This window comes from Castor canadensis, chromosome 19 (assembly GCF_047511655.1).
Source record: "Castor canadensis chromosome 19, mCasCan1.hap1v2, whole genome shotgun sequence".
In the NCBI taxonomy this organism is placed as follows: Eukaryota; Metazoa; Chordata; class Mammalia; order Rodentia; family Castoridae; genus Castor; species Castor canadensis.
Window position 1 is genome coordinate 6,991,255 of NC_133404.1, and position 25,512 is coordinate 7,016,766.

At 36.2% G+C, this 25,512-nt stretch overlaps 1 protein-coding gene across 2 annotated transcripts in view; it reads left to right on the forward strand.

Annotated features, from left to right (window-relative positions):
- The window catches only part of Scaper (S-phase cyclin A associated protein in the ER), a 477,645-nt gene that overhangs the window by 105,499 nt on the left and 346,634 nt on the right, over positions 1-25,512 (forward strand). The window contains exons 9-14 of one of the 2 annotated variants that reach the window (XM_074061919.1): positions 11,101-11,363; positions 14,733-14,942; positions 23,742-23,912; positions 24,731-24,806; positions 25,020-25,137; positions 25,400-25,511. In XM_074061919.1, coding sequence (XP_073918020.1) covers positions 11,101-11,363; positions 14,733-14,942; positions 23,742-23,912; positions 24,731-24,806; positions 25,020-25,137; positions 25,400-25,511 — 950 coding nt within the window. The remainder of the gene's footprint in view (positions 1-11,100; positions 11,364-14,732; positions 14,943-23,741; positions 23,913-24,730; positions 24,807-25,019; positions 25,138-25,399; position 25,512) is intronic. The other variant, XM_074061920.1, reaches the window with a different exon arrangement.

Sequence of the window (25,512 nt, forward strand, 5' to 3'; positions counted from 1 at the left end):
AGTTTTCTGTGCGATTTGCTGTTTTAAACATTCTTTATTATGAGAATAATTTTTCAGTATAGTTCTCACTGTGGGATCATTAAAATGTAATTTGTCCGTCACTATTTTTTCAATTTCTAAGAGACCTAAGTCACAGCTTTTATTGTCATATATTCCTCTTTATTTGTTTCAATTATTATCTCAGATTTTTAATTATATGGTGGTGTTTGTGTTGGCTGTCTTGTTGGGTAATGGATTAGATCCAAGTTTTCAGCATTATGTCTTTCAGGAAATTTTCTTTCTTTTAAAAAGTGAAGTGATTAATCATAGTGCTCTTGAGGGTCAGCCAGTTAAAATAACTGGAAACTAAGATCTCTCTTAAATTTTTAAAATTTAAAATTTTGGATTTTTTTCTCTTGGTATGTGTGGTTTTCTAATCATTTGTTTTGTGGTGTCTCTGATAATATGCATTATATATACTTAAAAGTATTTAATATTATGCACTAAGTTTTGATAAGTTAAACATGAATGAACTTGAACATAAATTTAGGTATTATTATTACCTTCGTAGAGTGCTATAGTAATATCATTTTTTTATTTTTTATTTTTTTGGCAGTACTGAGGTTTGAACTCTCAGCCTTGTGCTTGAGGCAGGGGCTCTCCCACTTGAGCCATAGTCTTAGCCCTTTTTGCTTTGCTTATTTTTGGTATAGGGTCTTGTGTTTATTCCTGGGCCAGCCTGGACAACCATCCTCTTTTTTATGTTTCCTACATAGCTGGGATGACAGGCACGTATCCCCACACACAGCTTTTTATTGGTTGAAATGGGGTCTCGCTAGCTTTCTGCCAAGGCTGGCCTTGAACCATGATATTCCCAATTTTTGCCTTCTGAGTAACTAGGATTATAGATGTAAACCACTGTGCTCAGCCTACCATAATAGCTGTGTTTAAAAAAACAATTTCTATATCTTAAGACACTTATTAAGTATTCATGGAGGAGATGATATATATAGGATTTGATTTAAAATGTTTTATAATAAACAGTGTAGAGCAGGAAATTGATGAAAATGATTGATAGTCTCTCACTGTATCCAAAAAATCAACTCAAAATGGATCAAAGACTTAAATGTAGACCTAAAACTATAAAAGCACTAGAAGACACACATATGGGAAACACTTCAGCTGTTGGTTTGGGCAGAGATTTGGATATGACCCTCAAAGCTTGGGCAACAAAAGCAAAACTTGACAAGCAGGATTACATCAAATGGAAAAACCTTCTGCATAGCAGGGAAGCAGCAGAATGAAGAGAAAACTACAGAATGGGAGAAAATGTATCCAAACTACCCATCTGACAGGAGATTATCCAGAATCTGTAAAGAGCTCCAAACTCAACAGCAAACCCAAATAATCCAATTTGAAAACGGGCACGTGACCTGAATGACATTTCTCAAAAAGAAGATAGACAAAGAGCCAACAAATATACCAAAAAATGCTCAGCACCTCTAATCACCTGTACAGAATGATAGGTCATCTCACCCCAGTTAGAGTCGACTATTATCAATAGGACAAGAAATAACAAATTGTGGAAATGGTATGGAGAAAGGGGAGCTCTCATACACTGTTGGAGTAGTTCCTAGTTTTCCACTAGTCCCTGGCTTGAGTTACTGATTTGGACTTTGCTCTTTAGAGGGCATTGTCAGAGTTGTTGCGTCCATCAAAAGGCCAGATTACAGTACATACAGAATATAGATGACAGTAGTAGAATTCCATAAATTATACTATATTTAACATTTTAGTGCTTCTTAATTTTACCTTCTTATGCTGACAAAGTAGATTCAGAAAGATAAGAGAAATACCTAGATTGTCAACTCCTTGAGCTACTAGCTAGGACCAGAGGGTATTATGTTTTATGTATTTTGTCTTCACATTACCAAGAATGGCTAATGTTTTGGAGAATAATTCAGCCAGTTTAAGTTGGAAAAAGATGTCAAACCAAATCTATATGTAGTGTTTTCTTTATCAGTTTTTTTGGTAGGACAAGGGTTTGAACTCAGGGCTTCGCACTTGCAAAACCACACTCTACTGTTTGAGCCACACCGCCGTCCTATACATAGTGTTTGAACTAAAGAAATTCTTATATGATTGTCCACATTCCATATTTTTCCTCAAGTTTACTTAAAAAACAAAGAAGAGCATCAGCTGTCCAAAGGAATTCGTAAGAAGAAGCCTAGTTTTACAGAATTAGCCTGTTGAAATGGGCTTAAAAGACATAAGAATAGTAAACATCATGCATCAACTATGAATGCATGATAATATAGCAAATTAATCTTCAAAGCTCTACAGATAGAAAAATAAAACTATATCATGCTCCCTCAAAGAATGCATGAGAGATTATTCTAAGACCATGGTAGTAGAGTAAGGGTAAGGAACCTGGAATTTAGCATTTCAGGAGCTTAAAAAGGGACTGCTTCTATTTTACTCTAAAATGGTGTGAGATTGTGAAGAGACATAGTGAGACACAGGTAGGTTATATGCAGGACTGTTATTGTCTAGCTCTTGTGTGTTCTAGAAGTGAAAGTTTATATTTGTATGGTTTTTCCTGCTAAATGATGATGCTCTTTGGAGAAAATTTTATAGCCTGTACTCAAGTGTCTGAAATTGATTTGTGTTTATTTTTAAGTCCATGTAATAAATTAGGCATTTTCTATTGTAAATTTTTGTATGCCAGCTTTATTGAGATAAAATTTACATGTTTTGCAACTAACCCATTTACAGTATACAATTCACTGGAATCACAGGTAGGTACAGTCATTCCCGTAGTCAATTTTGAAACATTTTCTTCACATCAAGAAGAAATCATATCCTTTTAAATGACTCCTTTAAACATACATTTCCTGTAGCCCTTACTTAGTTTAGCCATTCTGTTAAGTGCATTGTGGTTTTAATAGGCATTTCCCTATGACTAATGATGTTGAACATTGCGTTTTTATTTATCGTTTGTATATCCTCTTCAGTGAAATGTTGATCATGTGTTTTGTTCTTTTTCTGTTAGAGTTGTTTCGTAATATTACTGCTGAGTTTTGGAAGTGCTTTATGGATTATAGGCACTAGTCCTTTGTCAGATATCTTATACCCATCCAATGCTTGTCATTTTCTTCACAGTTTCTCATACAGCAAGAGTTTCTAAGACTGGGGCGTAGTTCAAGTGGTAAATTGCTTGCCTAGCGAGAGAGGTCCTGAGTTCAAGTCCTAGTACCACCCAGAGTTTCCAATTTTGATGAGGAATAATTGATTTTTATGTATTGTGCATATGTTATCCAATCTAAAACTCATTGCCTGGCTCTAGTATCTGCAGTTACCTTTTTTCTGTCCTGTGCCTTTGACACTGTGTAAAATTTTCGACACTATGTTGAACACGCATAGTGAGAGGAGACAACCTTGTTATGTTCCAAGTCCACAAGAATGCATACAGTCTTGTATTGTTTTCTTTTTTCTTTCATTATTCATGTGTGCATACAAGGCTTGGGTCATTTCTCCCCCCTGCCCCCACCCCCTCCCTTACCACCCACTCCACCCCCTCCCTCTCCCCTCCCCACATCGATACATGGCAGAAACAATTTTGCCCTTACCTCTAATTTTGTTGAAGAGAGAGTATAAGCAATAACAGGAAGGAACAAGGGTTTTTGCTGGTTGAGATAAGGATAGCTATACAGGGCATTGACTCACATTGATTTCCTGTACGTGGGTGTTACCTTCTAGGTTAATTCTTTTTGATCTAACCTTTTCTCTAGTACCTGTTCCCCTTTTCCTGTTGGCCTCAGTTGCTTTTAAGGTATCTGCTTTAGTTTCTCTGTGTTGAGGGCAACAAATGCTAGCTAATTTTTTAGGTGTCTTACCTATCCTCACCCCTCCCTTGTGTGCTCTAGCTTTTATCATATGATCAAAGTCCAATCCCCTTGTGTTTGCCCTTGATATAATGTCCGCATATGAGGGAGAACATACGATTTTTGGTCTTTTGGGCCAGGCTAACCTCACTCAGAATGATGTTCTCCAATTCCATCCATTTACCAGCGAATGATAACATTTCGTTCTTTTTCATGGCTGCATAAAATTCCATTGTGTATAGATACCACATTTTCTTAATCCATTCGTCAGTGGTGGGGCATCTTGGCTGTTTTCATAACTTGGCTATTGTGAATAGTGCCGCAATAAACATGGGTGTGCAGGTGCCTCTGGAGTAACCTGTGTCACAGTCTTTTGGGTATATCCCCAAGAGTGGTATTGCTGGATCAAATGGTATATCGATGTCTAGCTTTTTAAGTAGCCTCCAAATTTTTTTCCAGAGTGGTTGTACTAGTCTACATTCCCACCAACAGGGTAAGAGGGTTCCTTTTTCCCTGCATCCTCGCCAACACCTGTTGTTGGTGGTGTTGCTGATGATGGCTATTCTAACAGGGGTGAGGTGGAATCTTAGTGTGGTTTTAATTTGCATTTCTTTATTGCTAGAGATGGTGAGCATTTTTTCATGTGTTTTTTGGCCATTTGAATTTCTTCTTTTGAGAAAGTTCTGTTTTGTTCACTTGCCCATTTCTTTATTGGTTCATTAGTTTTGGGAGAATTTAGTTTTTTAAATTCCCTATATATTCTGGTTATCAGTCCTTTGTCTGATGTATAGTTGGCAAATATCTTCTCCCACTCTGTGAGTGTTCTCTTCAGTTTAGAGACCATTTCTTTTGATGAACAGAAGCTTTTTAGCTTTATGAGGTCCCATTTATCTATGCTATCTCTTAGTTGCTGTGCTGCTGGGGTTTCGTTGAGAAAGTTCTTACCTATACCTACTAACTCCAGAGTATTTCCTACTCTTTCCTGTATCAACTTTAGAGTTTGGGGTCTGATATTAAGATCCTTGATCCATTTTGAGTTAATCTTGGTATAGGGTGATATACATGGATCTAGTTTCAGTTTTTTGCAGACTGCTAACCAGTTTTCCCAGCAGTTTTTGTTGAAGAGGCTGTCTTTTCTCCATCGTATATTTTTAGCTCCTTTGTCAAAGACAAGTTGGTTATAGTTGTGTGGCTTCCTATCTGGGTCCTCTATTCTGTTCCACTGGTCTTCATGTCTGTTTTTGTGCCAGTACCATGCTGTTTTTATTGTTATTGCTTTGTAATATAGTTTGAAGTCAGGTATTGTGATACCTCCTGCCTTGTTCTTTTGACTGAGTATTGCCTTGGCTATTCATGGCCTCTTGTGTTTCCATATAAATTTCACAGTAGATTTTTCAATCTCTTTAATGAATGTCATTGGAATTTTGATGGGAATTGCATTAAACATGTAGATTACTTTTGGGAGTATCGACATTTTTACTATGTTGATTCTACCAATCCATGAGCATGGGAGATCTCTCCACTTTCTATAGTCTTCTTTAATCTCTTTCTTCAGAAGTGTATAGTTTTCCTTGTAGAGGTCATTCACATCTTTTGTTAGGTTTACAACTAGGTATTTGATTTTTTTGAGGCTATTGTAAATGGAATTGTTTTCATACATTCTTTTTCAGTTTGCTCATTGTTAGTGTATAGAAATGCTAATGATTTTTCTATGTTGATTTTATATCCTGCTACCTTGCTATAGCTATTGATGATGTCTAGAAGCTTCTGAGTAGAGTTTTTTGGGTCTTTAAGGTATAGGATCATGTCATCTGCAAATAGGGATATTTTGACAGTTTCTTTACCTATTTGTATTCCTTTTATTCCTTCTTGCCTAATTGCTCTGGCTAGGAATTCCAGTACTATGTTGAATAGGAGTGGAGATAGTGGGCATCCTTGTCTGGTTCCTGATTTTAGAGGGAATGGTTTTAGTTTTTCTCCGTTAAGTATAATGCTGGCTGTAGGTTTGTCATATATAGCTTTCATAATGTTGAGGAACTTTCCTTCTATTCCTAGTTTTCTTAGAGCTTTTATCATGAAATGATGTTGGATCTTATCAAAGGCTTTTTCTGCATCTATTGAGATGATCAAGTGGTTTTTGTCTTTGCTTCTGTTAATGTGGTTTATTACGTTTATTGATTTTCGTATGTTGAACCACCCCTGCATCCCTGGGGTGAAGCCTACTTGGTCGTGGTGAATAATCTTTTTGATGTGTTGCTGAATTCGGTTTGCCATTATTTTGTTGAGGATTTTTGCATCAATGTTCATTAAGGAGATTGGCCTATAGTTCTCCTTTTTGGAGGTGTCTTTGCCTGGTTTTGGGATAAGTGTAATACTGGCTTCATAAAATGTGTTTGGCAGTTTTCCTTCCCTTTCTATTTCATGGAACAGTTTAAGGAGGGTTGGTATCAGTTCTTCTTTAAAGGTCTGATAGAATTCAGCAGAGAATCCATCAGGTCCTGGACTTTTCTTTTTGGGGAGACTCTTGATTGCTGCTTCAATTTCATTTTGTGTTATAGGTCTATTCAGGTGATTAATTTCCTCTTGGTTCAGTTTTGGTGATCACGTGTATCTAGAAATCTGTCCATTTCTTTTAGATTTTCAAATTTATTTGAATATAGGTTCTCGACGTAGTCTCTGATGATTTCCTGGACTTCCATGGTGTTTGTTGTTATCTCCCCTTTTGCATTCCTAATTCTACTAATTTGGGTTTTTTCTCTCCTCATTTTAGTCAGGTTTGCCAGGGGTCTATAAATCTTATTTATTTTTTCAAAGAACCAACTTTTTGTTTCATTAATTCTTTGTATGGTTTTTTTGGTTTCTATTTCGTTGATTTCAGCTCTTATTTTTATTATTTCTCTCCTTCTATTTGTTTTGGGATTTGCTTGTTCTTGTTTTTCTAGGAGTTTGAGATGTATCATTAGGTCATTGATTTGGGATCTTTCAATCTTTTTAATATATGCACTCATGGCTATAAACTTTCCTCTCTGGACTGCCTTAGCTGTGTCCTATAGGTTCCAGTAGGTTGTGTTTTCATTTTCATTGACTTCCAGGAACTTTTTAATTTCCTCTTTTATTGCATTGATGATCCATTCTTCATTAAGTAATGAGTTATTTAGTTTCCAGCTGTTTGCATGTTTTTTGTCTTTACTTTTGTTGTTGAGTTCTACTTTTACTGCATTGTGGTCAGATAGTATGCACGGTATTATTTCTATTTTCTTATATTTGCTGAGACTTGCTTTGTGCCCTAGGATATGATCTATTTTGGAGAAGGTTCCATGGGCTGCTGAGAAGAATGTATATTGTGTAGAGGTTGGATGAAATGTTCTGTAGACATCTACTAGGTCCACTTGATCTATTGCATATTTTAGATCTTGGATTTCTGTATTGATTTTTTGTTTGGATGACCTATCTATTGATGATAATGGGTGTTAAAGTCTCCCACAACCACTGTGTTGGCGTTTATATATGCTTTTAGGTCTTTCAGGGTATGTTTGATGAAATTGGGTGCGTTGACATTGGGTGCATACAGGTTGATGATTATTATTTCCTTTTGGTCTATTTCCCCTTTTATTACTATGGAATGTCCTTCTTTATCTCATTTGATCAATGTAGGTTTGAAGTCTACTTTGTCAGAGATAAGTATTGCTACTCCTGCCTGTTTTCGGGGGCCATCGGCTTGGTAAATCTTCTTCCAGCCTCAGTCTTGTATTGTTAAGTTGGATTTTAGCTCTAAGTTTTCTGTACATGTTATTAGGTTGAATAATTTCCCCTCTATTAGTTTAATGACAATTCTTATTATGAGTGGATGTTGAGTTTTGTAAAGCTCTCTTATGCTTCAGTTGATATGGTTGTATGATTTCAGTTGTTTAGATTTTTAACAATGGTGTGGATCACATTGATTGATTCTTGAATATTAAGCCAGGCTTGCATTCTGGAAATACATTTCAGTTGGTGATGATTTAGAATTTTTTATGCACTGCTGTATTTTACTTGCTATTACTTTGCTGAAGAGTTTCGCATCTAAGTTCATGAGTGATTTTAGTAGGCAGTTTAATTTTATAATACTGTCTCATGATTTCTTTTTGGTTAGGGTAATGCCGGATTTCTGACTTGAGAGGTATTTCCTCCTCTTCTATTTTCTAGAATCATTTGCATAAATGTGCATTAATCCTTAAAAATTTAGTAAAATTTTCCAGACAAACCATTTGGGGCTAGAGAGTTCTTTCCTTGGGAGCTTTTAAATGGTACATTCAGTTTCTTTCATAGTTGTAGGACAATTTAGGTTGTGTTTTCATTTTGGCCAAATTTTGTGGTTTTTACGAAATTGGTCAATTTAGTCCGTATTGTGTTTATGAGCATAAAGTTCCCTGAAGTGCTCCTTTCTCATGCTGTAAAGTGTCTGCATAAACCTGTAGTGCTGTTCTTGTTTCGTTGCTGATATGATTTGGGTTTTTTATCTTTGTTAGTACTGCTAAGTGGTTAATTTTTCAAACAATGAGATTTTATTTTATTGATTTTTCTTTATTGTTTACCTGTTTTCAATTTCATTGTGTTCTGCTCTTAAGTGTTTCCTTCTGTAGGAGGGTTTCAGGTTTATCTTGTCCTTCATCTTCTGGTGTTTTTTTTGAGGAGGGTGTAGGAATTCATTGCCTTGAGACTTCCATAAACAGACGAATGTGATAAGTACTTATTTAAGAAGAAAAAGGCATTAAATGTTGTCATAGATATGTATGTAGTATAGAAAAATACTGTTATGCATGCACACACATTATACATGAGTTATAACAGTCTACTGTATTGACATATACCACTTTTTCAAATATGAAAGTCTCAAGTGTTTTCTCCATGGCCACTGAGGGCCACATCAGATGATGGTAGCTGGGACTACAGGCATGTACCACCACACCTGGCTTATTGGTTGAGATATGTCTTGCTAACTTTTTGCCCAGGCTGGACTCAAACCAAGATCCTCCTGATCTCTTATTTTTCCTTTTGTGATAATGCTTTGGTTTCCCTTCTGTCTGAAGGATATTTTCACTGGGTACAAAATTCATTTTTGAGAGTTCTTTAATCCTTTATAAATGTGCCAATTCCTTCTGGCCTTCATTGTGTCAGATGAGAAGTCTGGTGTCATTAGAATTAATGTTTCTTTATATGTAATGTCCTTTTTCTCTGCATGCAGTCAAGATTTTTTTCTTCCAGATTTTTTCTTCATCTTCAGTTTCCAGAAGTTTATCACTTGTCTCACTTCTTAGAGGTTTAATTCTTATATATCTTAGCATGGACTTCTTTTGTTTTACCCTATCTGGGATTCACTTAATTATTGAATCTGTAGTTTTTTCATCACAAAATTTGGGCAGTTTTCATCTATTATTTCTTCAAATACTTTTTCTGTGCAATTTTCTCCTTTTGGGACTCTAATGACACAAATATTAGTTGTTTTATTATTGTCTCACCAGTCCCTGAGAGTGTTCTTGGATTATGTGATACCTTTCTAGGAAAAACAGCACCAACTTGTACCACCTTCTTGGCCTACTTGATACAAGGTTAGGGCTTTGATTGATGCTACACAGTGGAGGAGTAGAAAGAGCACTGACTCATGTCATTGTGTTGCTGTAATGTAACACAATGCTGGGCCTTGCTGAGACTAGGATGAGTGAATGAAGGAAATCCAAATGTCAAGTAAACCTGGTTCCCTCTGCTTTTTCTGCCTTGTTGATACTGATTTGTAGTAAATACTCAGCTTTCTATGGGCCCTGCTGACTTGGATGACAGGGGAACAGAATAATGACTGGTTCTGCTTCACACTGTACTGTCATTGCTGAATGTGAGTGGAGGTTTTGCTCACCATTGGGCCTTGCTGTCACTACCTGGTTAGGGGATTGGAGTGCTACCTCGTTCTCCTACATGGGAGATGGAAATTAATTTCCCACTTAAACTCCACTGAAACTGTGGGGGAACAGAGGTTCTGTTGCTCTTTGAGGCAAAAAAGATTTTCTTAGGTTAGGTTACTCTTTCTCTGTTGTTTGGCCTAAAAATAGACTTTTCTTGAAGCCCATTTTATCTATATGGTTCTGAGTTAGAGGGTTTTGCAATATCCTGTCTGGAATTTGTAGGTGGCAAGAAGAAAACTCAGAGAGTTTATCACTGCTGTTTTCCAAGTCCCAAGACAATCACCTTCTTTCTGGCTCTCAGACTCTGCCTGTATTTGTTCAGTGTGTTTTTTATAGGGTGTTTTTGACAGAGATTCTCCCTACGTGTAGCCCATGTTGGCCTTGAACTCACCATCCTCTTGCCTCTATCTTCCAAGTGCTGGGATTATATGTGCCTCCATGCCTGGCAAGTGTTTAGTCATAAGGACTTGGAAGTTACTGTGGGGTTATTTCAGCTTGGCCAGAGCTGGAAGTCTTTGTATCAGTTTTGAAAGATGGGAAGTAGCCAATTAAAATTTTGGCTATACAGATCACTATACACATATATACTCAAGTTGAGACATTTTCAAATGTTTTAGAGAAAGAGCTTTATTTATTTGAGGATATTTTGTTGTGTGCTTTTGGGTGTAAGCCCTCAGTTTTCATATATGTGTGATGAAATAATGGAATAGAACACCTAGGGTCCCTCCAGTTGATCTGTAATTTGATGATCATTGGGATAGTTTATCTAAGTCTCAAAGTATGTTACTATTGCTGAGATAGAGGGAAGAACTTGGGCTTTGCAGCTAGGCCTATGTTTGGATTCTGAACAGTGGAGAAGCAGCTTTTACATAGCCATTAGAAGCATGGACACCAGGCCCAGTGTGCCTGGACTTCCATTTTGGGCAAATTACTTATCTTCTCTTTGTCGGGGTTCCATTACTGATAAAATGTGGATGATAGAACTGACTGTGCATGGCTGTGAATATTAGAGCACCTATATAAAGTGCTTGGAGCAGTGCTTGCACATAGCACACTTGATGTAAATGCTGACTACTACTTAACCAACTGTGTGGCTTTAGGCTAATCTTAATCTTAGTTTTGCCATTTGTAAGAGAGGGATAATTATGCTTATACACATCTTGCACAATACCTAATGTTATGTTTGTATATTAGTTATATTTAATGGAAATTCAATTGGAAAATGTTTCTGTTTTATAGATTTCCAAATACTTTTATCATGTAAGGAAATCCTGACTTATTGTCTTCCCTTAATTGCATAGAACGGAAAGACGCTGAAGGGTGGGAGACTGTTCAGAGAGGAAGGCCAGTTCGCGCTCGATCAACGGCGGTGATGCCAAAACTTCCATTAGTAACAGAAGCCTTGAAGTCAAAGGATGACAGTGATAAGGAAAATATATGTCTTTTACCTGAGGAAAGCATACAGAAAGGTGACTTTGTTGAAGATGGACCTTCTAATACTGTAGAATCTCGGCCCAAAGACTCACCGCATTCCTCTGACCATCCTCTTGCTGAAAGAACCCAGGTACCATGTTCTGAAAATCCCTTTGCTGCCTTTTCTGAAGATGTCTGTGTAAACTGAAATGTCTTATCTTTCTACTTCACTTTTCAAATTTTATTTTGGAAAATTTGAGATCTGCAAAAAGTTGCAAAGACTAGAATAGTGAACTCCCTCACTTATATTCACACTTATATTCACAAGTTAGTATTTGCCACATTTTATTTCCCTCTTATTTTTGTCAGACATACATGTTATATAGTAAACATTTGACAGTCATGTGCACATCTCATAGCCATTCACCTTTAGATCCTGTAGCATGTATCTCCAAGAACACCATTCTTTTACATACTGTTTTATAATTATAGTCAGGGATTTTGACATTTTTATAATACCATCTAATTTATAGTCAGGAATTTCCTTGTAGGTTTTTTTTTCCCCCTGATTCAGGATCTAATGCAGAATCACATGGCACATTTAGTTTTGTTTCTTTAAAATTGTTCACTGGGGACAGTTCCTCATCCATCTTCATCTTTTATGACATTAAGAGTTGGGAAGAATATATGTTGGATTTTTTTTTTTACCGTGTTCTTTGTTTATTTACTGTACATAATTCAATTTAGTTTATGCTTTTCTGAAAGGAATAAAGTGATTGCACCTAGGGTCACAGCTCAGGGTGTATGATAGCATTGCTTAATCTATTGTTGGCTTTGATTACTTGATGAAGGTGGTGTCCTGTTTCACTTGAGGTATTACTGAAACCAGCAATGAGATTTCAAACTTGTTCCACTTTAATTTCCTGTAAATGGTAATATTTAATGTCATTTTAAAGTTAACATTTCCAACATTATATTTGTTTTGTTTTGGTTTATTTAGCTTATTTTATGAATTTATCTATTCTTAGATAAGTTTATGTAAAGGCACTCATTCACCTAGCATAATATTATTTAAAATGACTCATGACATACAGAAATATTCTTTGATATCATAGGAAATGGTCTAAACAGCTCACGTGTAAAGCAGCTGTAATATTTTTAGTTTAGAATGATGGCTATTGTTTGAGATTAACTTTCACCCCAGGGGTTTTCTCACCAGCCACTCCTGAGCTTCCCTTTCAGTGGTGATGGCAGCCCTTATGCCTGCATCACTCTTGATGCGTTTTGGCTCCTCAAGTGTGGGTTTTACGATTGTGCGGGATTAGCAAGCTCCTTGAGGCAATATTTTATCTTGTTTTTTTTTCTGCTGTGGTTATTTTGGAGATAGGGTCTCACTTTTTGCCCAGGCAGGCCTGGACCACAGTTCTCTGCCATTGCTGGGATAACCATACACCACCATGTCCAGCTTTTATTTATTGACATAGGGTCTGGCAGAGTTTTTTATTTTTTGCCCATGCTGGCCTGTTTGAGCACGATCCTTCTGATCTCAGCCTTCCATGTAGCTTGGGATGACATGTGCGAGAGACGGTGCCCAACTATTGGATGAGATGAGGTCTCTCAGACTTCCTTTGTGGGCTGCCTTGGAACTATGGTCCTCCCAATGTTAGCCTCCCAAATAGCTAGGATTACAGGTGTGAGCTACTGATTTTAATTTCTGACAATATGGAAGAGTCTTAGATACATAAGAAGTAATTAGTATATATTTGTTGGTTGTAACTTTAAGAACCCCGTTTTTTTTGGCAGTACTGTGGTTTGAACTCAGAGCCTTTCATTTGCTAAGCAGGTGCCCTGCCCCTTGAGCCATACCTGTAGCCCTTGTTGCTTTTAAGTTAATTTTTTTTTTTAGATAGAGTCTTTCATTTTTGTCTGGGGCATCTTACACCCTGATCCTCCTTCCTAAGGCCTCTCATGTAGCTGGGACCACAGGCATGCACCACCACACCTGGCTTATTGGTTAAGATGTGTCTTGCTAACTTTTTGTCCAGGCTGGACTCAAACCAAGATCCTCCTGATCTCTTCCTGAGTAGCGTGAATTACAGGTGTGAGCTAAGACACTCAGCCAGAACAAAGAAATAACTTTTTAATTTTACTTAACAAACATCTAGTATTTTTTACTAATGTGCCTTATCTAAAAATACAGTTTAATATAAAATTATCCTAGTTTTGTATAATGAATTAGTTTGTATTATTTTGAATTTCAGGAATAATACACACAGATAATTTTCCAATAATTAAACTATTGCTAAAATGTTTCAGTTAAAATTTCAAGTTAATGGTAATATTTGTTTTCTTCACTGGCATTCTAAAAATGGAATTATCATATTTATATCCTTTTTCAACATGACTTTATAGTTTATCTTTGATTTTGTTACATAAATGATACTGAATTTTTAATAATCAGAGATGACTATATTGTAAACATCAGTAATGCTAATATAAATATTGCCAAGAAGGTTATAAACTGTGGTGACTGACATATAAATAATGCTGGTAGCAATATAAACAACAAGACACAATTTAAATAATGCTTATGCTAAAATCAACACTTCAGAACGCTTTACGTTCTGACCAATGATAGAATTTCTAAAGTAGTTTATAAACGTTGGCCAAGTTTAATATTTGTATAAATAATTAATCAAGCTGGAAGTTTTATGGCCACTGCAATGCTTATCTTGTGTTTGTTTAAGAAGCGATGTAAGTTTTAAATCCCTTTTAGACTTTAATTCTTTGTCTTCGAGTATGATTGGAAAACAAAGCCCCATTCTCTACAGTGCTAGAAAGTGAAAATGAAGTCCTGCTTATATTTACTAAATTAGAAAGTTTTAAAACACTGGATATGCATTTGGTCTAAGCCAGTGCTGCTGTCGTCTTATAACAGAGGAGTGGGGAGGACACCTGTCTAAAGTCTGTGTGTCGCTTAGACCTGTAGTTGTGGCTCACACTTTTCTCTTTGAGATCTGAGAACTGGTGTCATCTACAATATGGGTCATGTTCTGAAGAGAACAAGTTTTAATTTTTGAGTAAAATGCTTCAAAATACATTTTGGTAAGACATGGTTTCAGGATGGTGAGTGTTCTCATTTGATGTCAGGTAGTCTTCACAAATGACCATGTAAATATCTATAGTTGTATGAGTGTAACACAAAGTATACTTGTGAGTAGATTTCTTTGTGAGAGGTATGAAAGGCTCACTAAGAACCACCTTATTAAAAGAAAATATAATTGCAGTTTACATATTCAATTTCTGAGACTACTGAAGACCGTACCTAATACATAGTGGCCGTATGGATAAAATTTGTGCTGCTGACTGGTGTCTGTCCATTTTTTGCACTTCAGACATACAGCCAGTGAAGTACTGCTTCACAGCTGACAGGTTACACAGAACCAGATCCTCTAGTGTGGAGTAGTTGCCAGGTATTGTTTTTATATCTCTGGTTCATTCCATGAATATGTTTTGTTAGTTCACAGTGAGTGCCCTGGGTGATGTCAGGAGCTCTGCCAGCAGTCAGGACAGTGCCGTGCAAGCTTCTGAGACACCTGATATCCGCATGGATCCAGAGTGCCTTTCCATTCCTCATCCAGCTGACATGCCTCCTCTACAAACAGAGGATGCCAGGAGAGAAAGCGAGATGGACCCTTCAGATATTTCAAATGTGAGTGCTGCTAACCTGGTAAGAGCAACTTCTCAGAATTTGGAGTAAATAGGTTAAAAGACATAAACCCCCAAATATTAACTCGTGTTATTTATTACTTTACAAGCTTTTTATGTGTGTTATTTTGTTTAAACATTTTATTCTGTTTTATTAGTATGTAGTGTACAGTGTACAGGGTTTCAACATGAACATTTTATTCTCATAGTGATCTTTAGCTGTAGTTAAGATTCATCTTGTTAAGTGATACTTAAAGAGTTAAAAACTTGTTCAAAATCATTCAGTTATTATGTTATTTAGTCGAATGTATTTTAGCTTGGATACAATGTTTCTTTTTCTTTCTTGGGTGGTACTGGGGTTTGAACTCAGGGCCTCATGCTTGTGAGGCAAGTGCTCTACCACTTGAGCCACTCTACCAGTGCATTTTAGCTTGGGATTAAGAAACTAAACCTAAAATCTACATTTCAATAAAAAAAAAAAAAGAAAATAAAGTAATCCCCCCAAAATAAAGATGTCCCCTCCCCTCCTCTTCTCTCCCCTCCTTCTTTTTCTTTTTTTATTGGTGATACTGGGGTTTGAATTGAACTCAGAGCCTGGCTCTTGCTAGGGCACAAAGTTCTCAGCTCTGATTTGCTTTTTTCAGTTATTTTTTAGATAGGATGTTGTGTTTTTGCCCAGGACTGGCTCAGACTTGAGGCCATCATCCTCTTTCTTACGCTTCCCAAGTAGCTCAGATCACAGTTGCATGCCATCATGCCTGGGTTTTTTGTTTGAGATGGGGTCGTGCTAATGTTTTGCCAGGACTGACCTTGACATATGATTCTCCTGATCTCCATCTCTGTAGTAGCTGGGATTACAGACACGATCCACCTTGCCCACTCAGAACTCTTTTTTTTTTTTTTCCTTTTGCCTCTCAGTATGATATCATTACAGAACTTGCTAAGGTTTGAAAACAAACTGCAGTTTACTTACTTAACAGAAACTTTGCCAAGAAATGACTGTGAGGATCTGTGAAAGATAAATTTTTGGGGGTGTAGGTCAGTGCTAGAGTGCTTGCCTAGCATATATGAGGCTCTGGGTTTGATTCCCAGCTCTGCAAAAATAAATAAATTTAGAAAGTCACTTTTGCCAGTATTATAAAAGTATGCCATTACAAAACCTAGCTTCCGTTGATCTAATTTTTTAAGGGTTGCTAACATATTCAAGTTTTATTGAAAAATTGGCAGCATTTAAAATAATATGTGCAGATGTTTATTTGTATTTCACTATAGGATATAGTTAAAGTTGTATTTGGATAATTGAATCACTATATCATTCAAAAGCTCTAGTACTAGGTTTGAATTTTTTCAGATTTTCAGATAGTAGCAAAATAAAAATGTCATATTTCAGGGAGAGGAAATAAGGAATTTTCAGGTGAAAGTTTATTTTCAGCACTAAAATATCTTCAACTTTAATAATTGGAATTTAAGTATTGTTACAGTGTTTGGTGACATGTTAACAACAGCCAATTTCCATAAGGCTTTCCATCTACAGGGGAGACATTGTCTGTTCTCTACACTTTCTGAGCCTGTTCTATTTGTTGGGACCACCTCTACATGATGGCAATGAGGAGGGCGAGCTTTAGAGAAGTAGCAATGCCCAGGTGCCATCCATCCCAAATTGCACACACATGCCGAGACTGGGGCATGTGTAGTTTTAACACCTTTATTGAGGTATAATTGATTTTAAGAAACTTTACATATGGTCTGTAGTCAAGATGGTGAACATGTTGATTGCTCTTAAAAGTTTTCACATTGCCTTTGTGACTCCTCCTTCCTGCTCCTCCATGTTGCCCTTCTCAGGTATTCTGTTCTGATTTCCTTTAATGCATCTTAGTTTGCATTTGCAAAATTTTACATAAATGAAATTGCATAGTCTTTGCTTGACTTCTTTCAGTATGTAATTATTTTTAGGTTCATCTGTCTAGCTGTGTATTCACAGTTCATTCTCTTCATCTTTAGTAGTATTCTGTTGTATGTGATAGCGAGATATGCTTTTTCATTCATTTACTGAGGACACTTGAGTTACTTTAGTTTTTTGTTATGATTAAAATGGTGTGACCATATATGAAATGGATCTAGCTGATGTCTACAGAATATTTCATTCAATATCTGCACAATATACATTCTTCTCAGCAGCTCATGTAACTATCTCCAAAACTGATTATATCTCAGGACACAAAGCAAGCCTCAGCAAATATAAGGAAATAGAAATAATCCCTTGCATTCTAGCTGATCACAATGCATTAAAACTAGAACTCAACAACAAAAACAACAGCAGAAAATATGCAAACAATTGGAAGCTTAACAACACATTGCTCAATGATCAATGGGTCATCGATGAAATATAAGAGGACGTTAAAAGGTTTTGGAAGTTAATGAAACTGAAAACACGATACAATAATGGCAAACCGAATCCAACAGTTCCAACAGACATAGTAAAGGCAGAACGAAAAGGAAAGTTTATAGCCATGAGTGCATATATTAAAAGGACAGAAAGATCTCAAATCAATGACCTAATGCTACATCTCAAACTCCTAGAAAAACAAGAATAAGCAAAACCCAAAACAAGCAGAAGGAGAGAAATAATAAAAATACGGGCTGAAATTAATGAAATAGAGACTTAAAAAACCATACAAAGAATCAATGAAACAAAAAGCTGGTTCTTTGAAAAAATAAACAAGATTTGACAGGCCTGTGGCAAATCTGAGTAAAATGAGGAGAGAAAAAAAAAAAAAACCAAATCAGTAAAATAAGAAACATAAAAGGGGATATAACAACAAACACCACGGAAATCCAAGGAATGATAAGAGACTACTTTGAGAACCTATATTCCAATAGATTTTCAAATTCTTGCATAAATGGACAAATTTCTAGATACTTATGACCATCCAAAATTGAACCAAGAGCATATTAACCACCTAAATACATCTATAACACGAAATAAAATTGAAGTAGCAATAAACAGTCTCCCAAAAAAGAAAAGCCCAGGACATGATGGATTCTTTGCTGAATCTATCAGACCTTTAAAGAAGAACTAATACCAACCCTCCTTAAACTTTTCCATGAAATAGAAAGGGAAGGAACACTGCCTAACTCATTGTATGAAGCCAGTATTACACTCATCCCCAAATCAGACAAAGACACATCCAAAAAAGGAGAACTGTAGGCCAATCTCATTAATGAACATCGATGCAAAAATCCTCGATAAAATAATGGCAAACCGAATCCAACAACATATCAGAAAGATCATTCACCATGACCAGTTGGCTTCATCCCAGGGATGCAGGAATTGTTCAACATACAAAATCAATAAATGTAATACAGCATATTAATAGAAACAAAGACAAAAACCACTTGATCATCTCAATAGATGCAGAAGAAGCCTTTGATAAGATTTAATACCACTTCATAATAAAAGCTCTAAGAAAAGTAGAAATAGAAGGAATGTACATCAGCATTACAAAGGCTATATATGACAGACCTACAGCCAACATCATACTTAATGGAGAAAAACTGAAACCAAGTCCCCTAAAATCAGGAATGAGACAAGGGTGCCCACTCTCCCCACTCTTATTCAACATAGTCCTGAAATTCCTAGCCAGAGCAATAAGGCAAGAAGAAGAAATAAAAGGAATACAGATAGGTAAAGAAATTGTCAAAATATCCCTATTTTCAGAGGACATGATCCTATATCTTAAAGACCCAAAAAACTACCCCAAAACTAGACACCATAAACAGCTTCAGCAAGGTGGCAGGATACAAAATGAACTTAAAAAATCATTAGCTTTTCTATACACCAACAATGAACAAGTTGAGAAAGAATATATGAAAACAATTCCATTGACAATAGCCTCAAAAAGAATCAAACACCTAGGAGTAAATTTAACAAAGGATGTGAATGACCTCTACAAGAAGAACTACAAACCTCTAAAGAACGAGACTGAGGAAGACTACAGAAGGCGGAAAGATCTCCCGTGCTCATGGATTGGTAGAATGAACATAGTAAAGATGGCTATACTACCAAAAGCAATCTACATGTTTAATGCAATTCCCATCAAAATCCCAATGACATTCATCACAAAGATTGAAAAATGTACCTAAAGTTCACTTGGAAACAAGAGACCGTGAATAGCCAAGGCAGTACTCAGCAAAAAGAGCAATGCTGGAGGTCTTACAATACCCAACTTCAAACTATATTACAAAGCAATAACAATAAAAACAGCATGGTACTGGCACAAAAACAGACATGAAGACCAGTGGAACAGAATAGAGGACCCCGATATGAATCCATACAGCTATGCCCACCTTATTTTTGAAAAAGGCGCCAAAAACGTACAATGGAAAACAGACAACATCTTCAACAAATGTTGCTGGGAAAAGTGGTTATTTGCCTGCAGAAAACAAACTAGATCTATGTTTATCACACATGTTTACTAGTATCAACTCAAAGTGGATCAAGGACATTAATATCAGACATAAAACTCTGAAGCTAGAACAGAAAAGAGCAGGGAATACTCTGGAAGCAATAGGTATAGGCAAGGACTTTCTCAATAGAACCCCAGCAGCTCAGCAACTAAGAGAAAGATAGACCAATGGGACTATATAAAATTAAAAAGCTTCTGTACGACAAAAGAAATGGCCTCTAAACTGAAGAGATCATCCACAGAGTGGGAGAAAATATTCGCTACCTGTACATCAGACAAGGGACTGACAATCAGAATATACAGGGAGCTCAAAAAACTAAACTCCCCCCAAATCAATGAACCAATAAAGAAATGGGCAACTGAACTAAACAGAACTTTTTCAAAGGAAGAAATTTAAATGGCCAAAAAACATAGGAAAAAATGCTCACCATCTCTGGCCATAAAGGAAATGCAAACCAAAACCACACTAAGATTCTACCTCACCCCTGTTAGAATAGCTATCATCAAAAACACCACCAACAACAAATGTTGGTGAGGATGTGGGGAAAATGGAATCCTCATACACTGCTGATGGGAATGTAAGCTAGTACAACCACTCTGGAAAACAATATGGAGGCTTATTAAAAAACTAAACATAGATCTGCCATATGATCCAGCAATCCCACTCCTAGGGATATACCCAAAGGAATGCAGCTCAGGTTGTTCCATAGGCACCTGCACACCTATATTTATTGCAGCGCTATTCACAATAGCCAAGTTATGGAAACAGCCAAGATGCCCCACTACTGACGAATGGATTAAGAAAATGTAACAATAGAATTTTACTCAGCCATGAAAAAGAATGAAATCTTATCATTCACAAGTAAATGGATGGAACTAGAGAACATCATCTTAAGCGAGGTTAGCCAGGCTCAGAAGGCCAAAAGTCATAAGATCTCCCTCAAATGTGGATTTTAGACTAAAACAAATGCAGTTATTATTGAACATGGGTCACATGCTAAGGAGAGAACACACATGGGAGGAATAGGGATAGGTAGGAAACCTAAAACTTGAAAGTGTTTGATGTGCTCACTGTACAGGAGCAAATAAAGTAATCTTAAACTGACAGAGGTCACTATGGGAAGGTGACTGGTAAGTAGTGAAGAGATGAATCAATACGGGTTGTAATACACTTGTACATGGAAGCAATGCTAGGAATCTCTGTATAGCTATCCTTATGTCAAACTAGCAAAAACGCTATGTCTTTATTATTATTGCTTATGTCTTCTCTTCAACAAAATTGCAGAAGAGGGCAGAACAGGTTCTGCCTAGAAGCAAGGGGGATGGGAGAGAGGGAGGGGGCAGGGGGTAGAAATGGCCCAGACAATGTATGTACATATGAATAAATGACTAAATAAAAGAAAAAGAATGGTGTGAGTTAGTTGTGTACACATCTTTATGTGATCACATGTTCTCATTTCTCTTAGGGAGATACCTAAGTCAGTTTCGTTGATAGTATTGCTCAGGTCTCTATGTCCCAACTAACGTTCTGTCTACTTGTTCTGTCAATTTAGAGAAGGGTGTAGAAATATCTGAATGTAACTGGATCTCATTCTTTTTGTTAAAAAGTACTGAATTTTAATTTGCATAGCATGTAATAATTCATTTAAAAGTTACAATGAAGTGTTTTTAGTATATTCATAGTTATATATCCACCATCACAATCTATTTTACAATACTTTTGTCACTCCAAATAGAAACCAAGTCCCCAGTGGTAGCCATTCCCTCCTGCTCCACTCTCCCAACCTTAGGAACCATCAGTTTCCTTTCCATTTCTACAGATTTGCCTGTTTTTAAAGCTTAATATAATGTTTTTAAAGATTTGTCTGTGTTTTAGCCTATCTCAGTACTTTATTTCTTTTCATGACCAAATAGTATTTCATTCCATGGATATACCACATTTTATTTGCACATTCATCAGTTGGAAAGTTAGGTTGTTTCTACTGTTGGGCTATTACTATTACAACAAATGCTACTTTATGTATTTGCATACTAGTTTCTATATAACTGGGAGTAGAACTGCCACAATATATAGACTCTATGTTTGAGCATTTGAGAAATTTTCAGACTCTTTTCCAAAGTGGTTGCATAATTTTACATTCTCATTAGGCTTCTTTTGTCTTTGCAGTTCTGTCCGTTTTAGTCTCATGTACTTTGAAGCTCTAGCTCATGTATTTTTGAAGCTCTGATAAATTCATAAATTTTTAGAATAGTTTGGTCTCCTTTTGTTTTTATAAAATGGCCTCCTTTATCCTGGTGGTATCTTTTAGTCCGAATTCTGTTTTCTGTTTTCCTTTGATTAGTTTGCAGGTTTTTCTTTTTTTTCTTGTACTCTGTCTATATCTTATTTTATTTAGGTGTCTTATGGGAAGTATATGGTTGGGTCTTGCTTTTTACCTGACTTGATAGCCTTTGACTGTTAATTGGGATGTTTAGACTATTTCAATGTATTGTGATTATTGCTGTGATTAGTTTAAATCTGCCTACTTGCTCTTTTCCCTTTGATTTGTGTTATTTGTTCCTCTTTTGCTTCTTATTATGGCATTTTATTTCCTTTGTGGTCTTATAACTCTTTGCTATTTTAGTGTTTGCTTTAGGATTTATAGTATAGATATTTAGCTTTTCTTAGGATTTAGTATTGATTCTCAACTATATTATATGTGTTGTTTCTTTTTTTAATTTAAATTAAAAAAATTTGTTTATATTATTGTACTGGGAGTACATTGTGACATTTACAAAAGTGCTTAGAATATATCTTAGTTAAATTCACCCCCTCCGTCATTCTCCTTTATCTCCCCTCCCCAATTCTTTGAATAGTTTCAACATGTCTCACTTTTCCGTTTTCATCAAGTGTACATAATATTGCCATCATATGCACCTTGTAAGCCCTTGCCATATATCCCTCCCCTCCCAATAGTACCAGCCGCCAGACAGGACCTGGTATACCTTGCTGGCCTCTGTTTTTTAAAAAAAGGTATTTTTGTTTATTTAAGATAGCTATACAGGGAGTTTCATTACAACATTTTCACATATATAAGTATTGTATCCCGAATTTGTTCATCCCCTCCATTTTTCTCCTTTCTGCCCTAGTCCTGTTCTTATGATGATTTCAAGAAGTTTAAATATTCTATATTCTTTCTTGTATAGAAAGTACATCAAGAATATTCACCTTCTTAACTTCCTTCTTTTACCCTCCCCCTCCCTTTGTTGCCCTTTCCTTGGTATGACCTGTTTTTGTTCTTGTCCTTCATTGTTTATGTGTCTGTTCATTGTTCTGTGTGTTTGTGTTATTTTTGTATTGTTGTTACTGGATGGATAGTCTCTGGAAAAGTCTAGTCAGAAGATGCTTAGCCTCTTAAGTTCCATATGGAAAGAATCTAAGCATGATGCCAGTGTGTATGTAGTTTATTAAAAGTGAGAGGAAGTTACCATAGCGAGCACAGTGGTACCCTCCTAGCCCAGGTGGGGCAGAAGTCATTCTAGTCTTCGTTCAAAGGACCATCTATGAATTCAAAGGTCAAGGGAGCATAAATCTGGGTGGTCACTATAGGATGGGCTAGGGTGATTGGCAGGTTTGAGTCACTCTGTGCATGAACCTTAGCTAGCTTGCTGGTATTTTAATCACAGGCATGAGGTGGAAGCAATATTTATGTTTTAAGCAAAGAGCTTTTACCTGAAAGGTAAATGAGGGCAGAGTGGAAGGCCTCAAGGCTTTCTGTCTTACATTCTTTACAACTTCCAACTGCAAAGGATTTGCCATTGAAAAGAAGTTTCCATCTGCAAAGGACAGCATTGGGCTGAGATAGGGGTTTAGCATGAAATGCTGTGGGAACAGCCATGTATCATGGTGCCAGCAAGAGTCCGCAAATCTCTGTTGCTAGCCTCATCATCATCACTATGACAGTGAGCGTTCTATGTTCTCATTAGAGTACATACTGCTTTTGTTTTGTATTCAGTGAGCATATTCATCTATGATTCTTTTGAATTTTTGCATTCAAATGAAATTTGCGTTTTGTTATTAATAATACCTGTTACTTTTATAGCTTTAAGTTTTCATAAACAGCAGTCTAGTAAGGAGGGTAAGCCATGGAGCAGTAATCTTTATGGAAAAACAAACAGGGTGTTCGTTTTAAGAAACCGCGTCATATTGTTAGCAAGTGTTTGAGACGGTTCGACCCAGGCTTTATGATGCTAGATTAATATTTATTATTTTACACATACTTTTATGAGTAGAATAGGAAGAAATGCTTACATAACTTTTCAGTCTAGTGATGATTCTTCTTTTTTTGTTTGTTTGTTTGTTTTTAACTTTGTAGTCCATGGCTGAAGTCCTTGCTAAAAAAGAGGAGCTAGCAGATCGTCTTGAAAAAGCCAATGAAGAAGCCATTGCTAGTGCGATTGCTGAAGAGGAACAGTTAACTAGAGAAATTGAAGCTGAGGAAAATAACGATATTAACATTGAAACTGACAACGACAGTGATTTTTCTGTGAGTCTTTAGAATTTTTAACGTAATTTTCTAGTTATATACAGATATAAGATTCTTAGGACCAGAAAGGCTAGAGTTTATCCTGTGCTATTAAAATTATTTATTTAGAAACATCTTTAATGATAATAATAATGATCATTATTGTGATTTAGACTTGTATAATAAACAACAGAAATCTTTTTTAACGCTTTACAAAAGTATTTTGTATTTGATGCAGTTGACAAGTTGGAAATTATTCTCCTTTTACAATTCAAGAAATTGAGTTTCACAGTAAATAAGAATAAGTTCTTAGTTTTTCTTTACTCAGACTGTAACTTACAGGGATTGAAGAAGAGTTGAAAAGTATTTTACTCTTTATATTCTACTAACAAATAGTGAATGATACATTGCCCTTCTGTCATTAAGTGCTCAGGATATACATGTTGGAGGGGATTTATTGAAGAGTAAAAGTAATCATGAGTTTTATGTTTCATATATTTTTCTATTAAATTTAATGCCCAGCAAATTATCTTGAGTTCTATTAGTGTATGCTTTGTGCGTTATATGCCAGAGTTTGTGTTGGAGTAGTACAAAGCCAGTATGCTTAAATTGGCTAGTAGGCTTTGAAAACGTAGAGGCTATGATATTTTAACTTGCTAACTGTTGTGACTATGTAATGTGTATCGTTTTTTTCTGGTTTTAAGCCAGAAAAATATTTCACTTAAATATTTAAATGAAATATGTCAACAATAGATAGGAAAATCTCATGTATAGTTCATTTTAAGGTTGTAATAATTGTGTTCAAAATTTTGTTTTCCAATTCTCTTGTTACATTTTAGGCCAGCATGGGCAGTGGGGGTGTATCTTTCTGTGGTATGTCTATGGACTGGAATGATGTTCTTGCAGATTATGAAGGTATTATGTGTGTGTGTGTATGTGTGCGTCTATGTCTCTTTGTGTATTTTTGGTGTGTAGGTACAGTGGGAAGTGATAGACCATCTTATATGCAGTTTCTATGTAAAACGAATAATTAGAGGTGGGAATGCATAGACTTTTAAAGGTATGTTCCCAGATGTTAGTTTCATTGAATGGTTAAACAGTAACAGTGGTTTTCTTCCTTCTGAACAGCTCGTGAATCTTGGCGCCAGAATACATCCTGGGGGGACATTGTAGAAGAGGAGCCTGCAAGACTTCCAGGGCATGGAATTCATATGCATGAGAAACTTTCCTCACCATCTCGGAAAAGGTCTGGCCTTTGACAAATTAATTTGAAATGTTGCGCAGAGGGAAAAGCTGCTCTTGGTTATTATGTAGCGTTCCCACATGGCTGTGTTTTGGCACATTACTTCAGGACAGTTCCAGATCCATTGAAAAGTGGCACTGCTTTCCTGAAGTGGTAGGCTGAAATGAGTTTTGTGTACTTGAAGATGTTTGAAATCTAAAGAATACTATTTTGGGCCTTACCATGTAAACATTTGTGTCTCATGTTCATTTGTTTGTATTAATAGGACAATTGCAGAATCTAAGAAGAAGTATGAAGAAAAACACATGAAAGCACAGCAGCTAAGGGAAAAGTTACGTGAAGAGAAAACATTAAAGCTTCAGAAATTGTTAGAAAGGG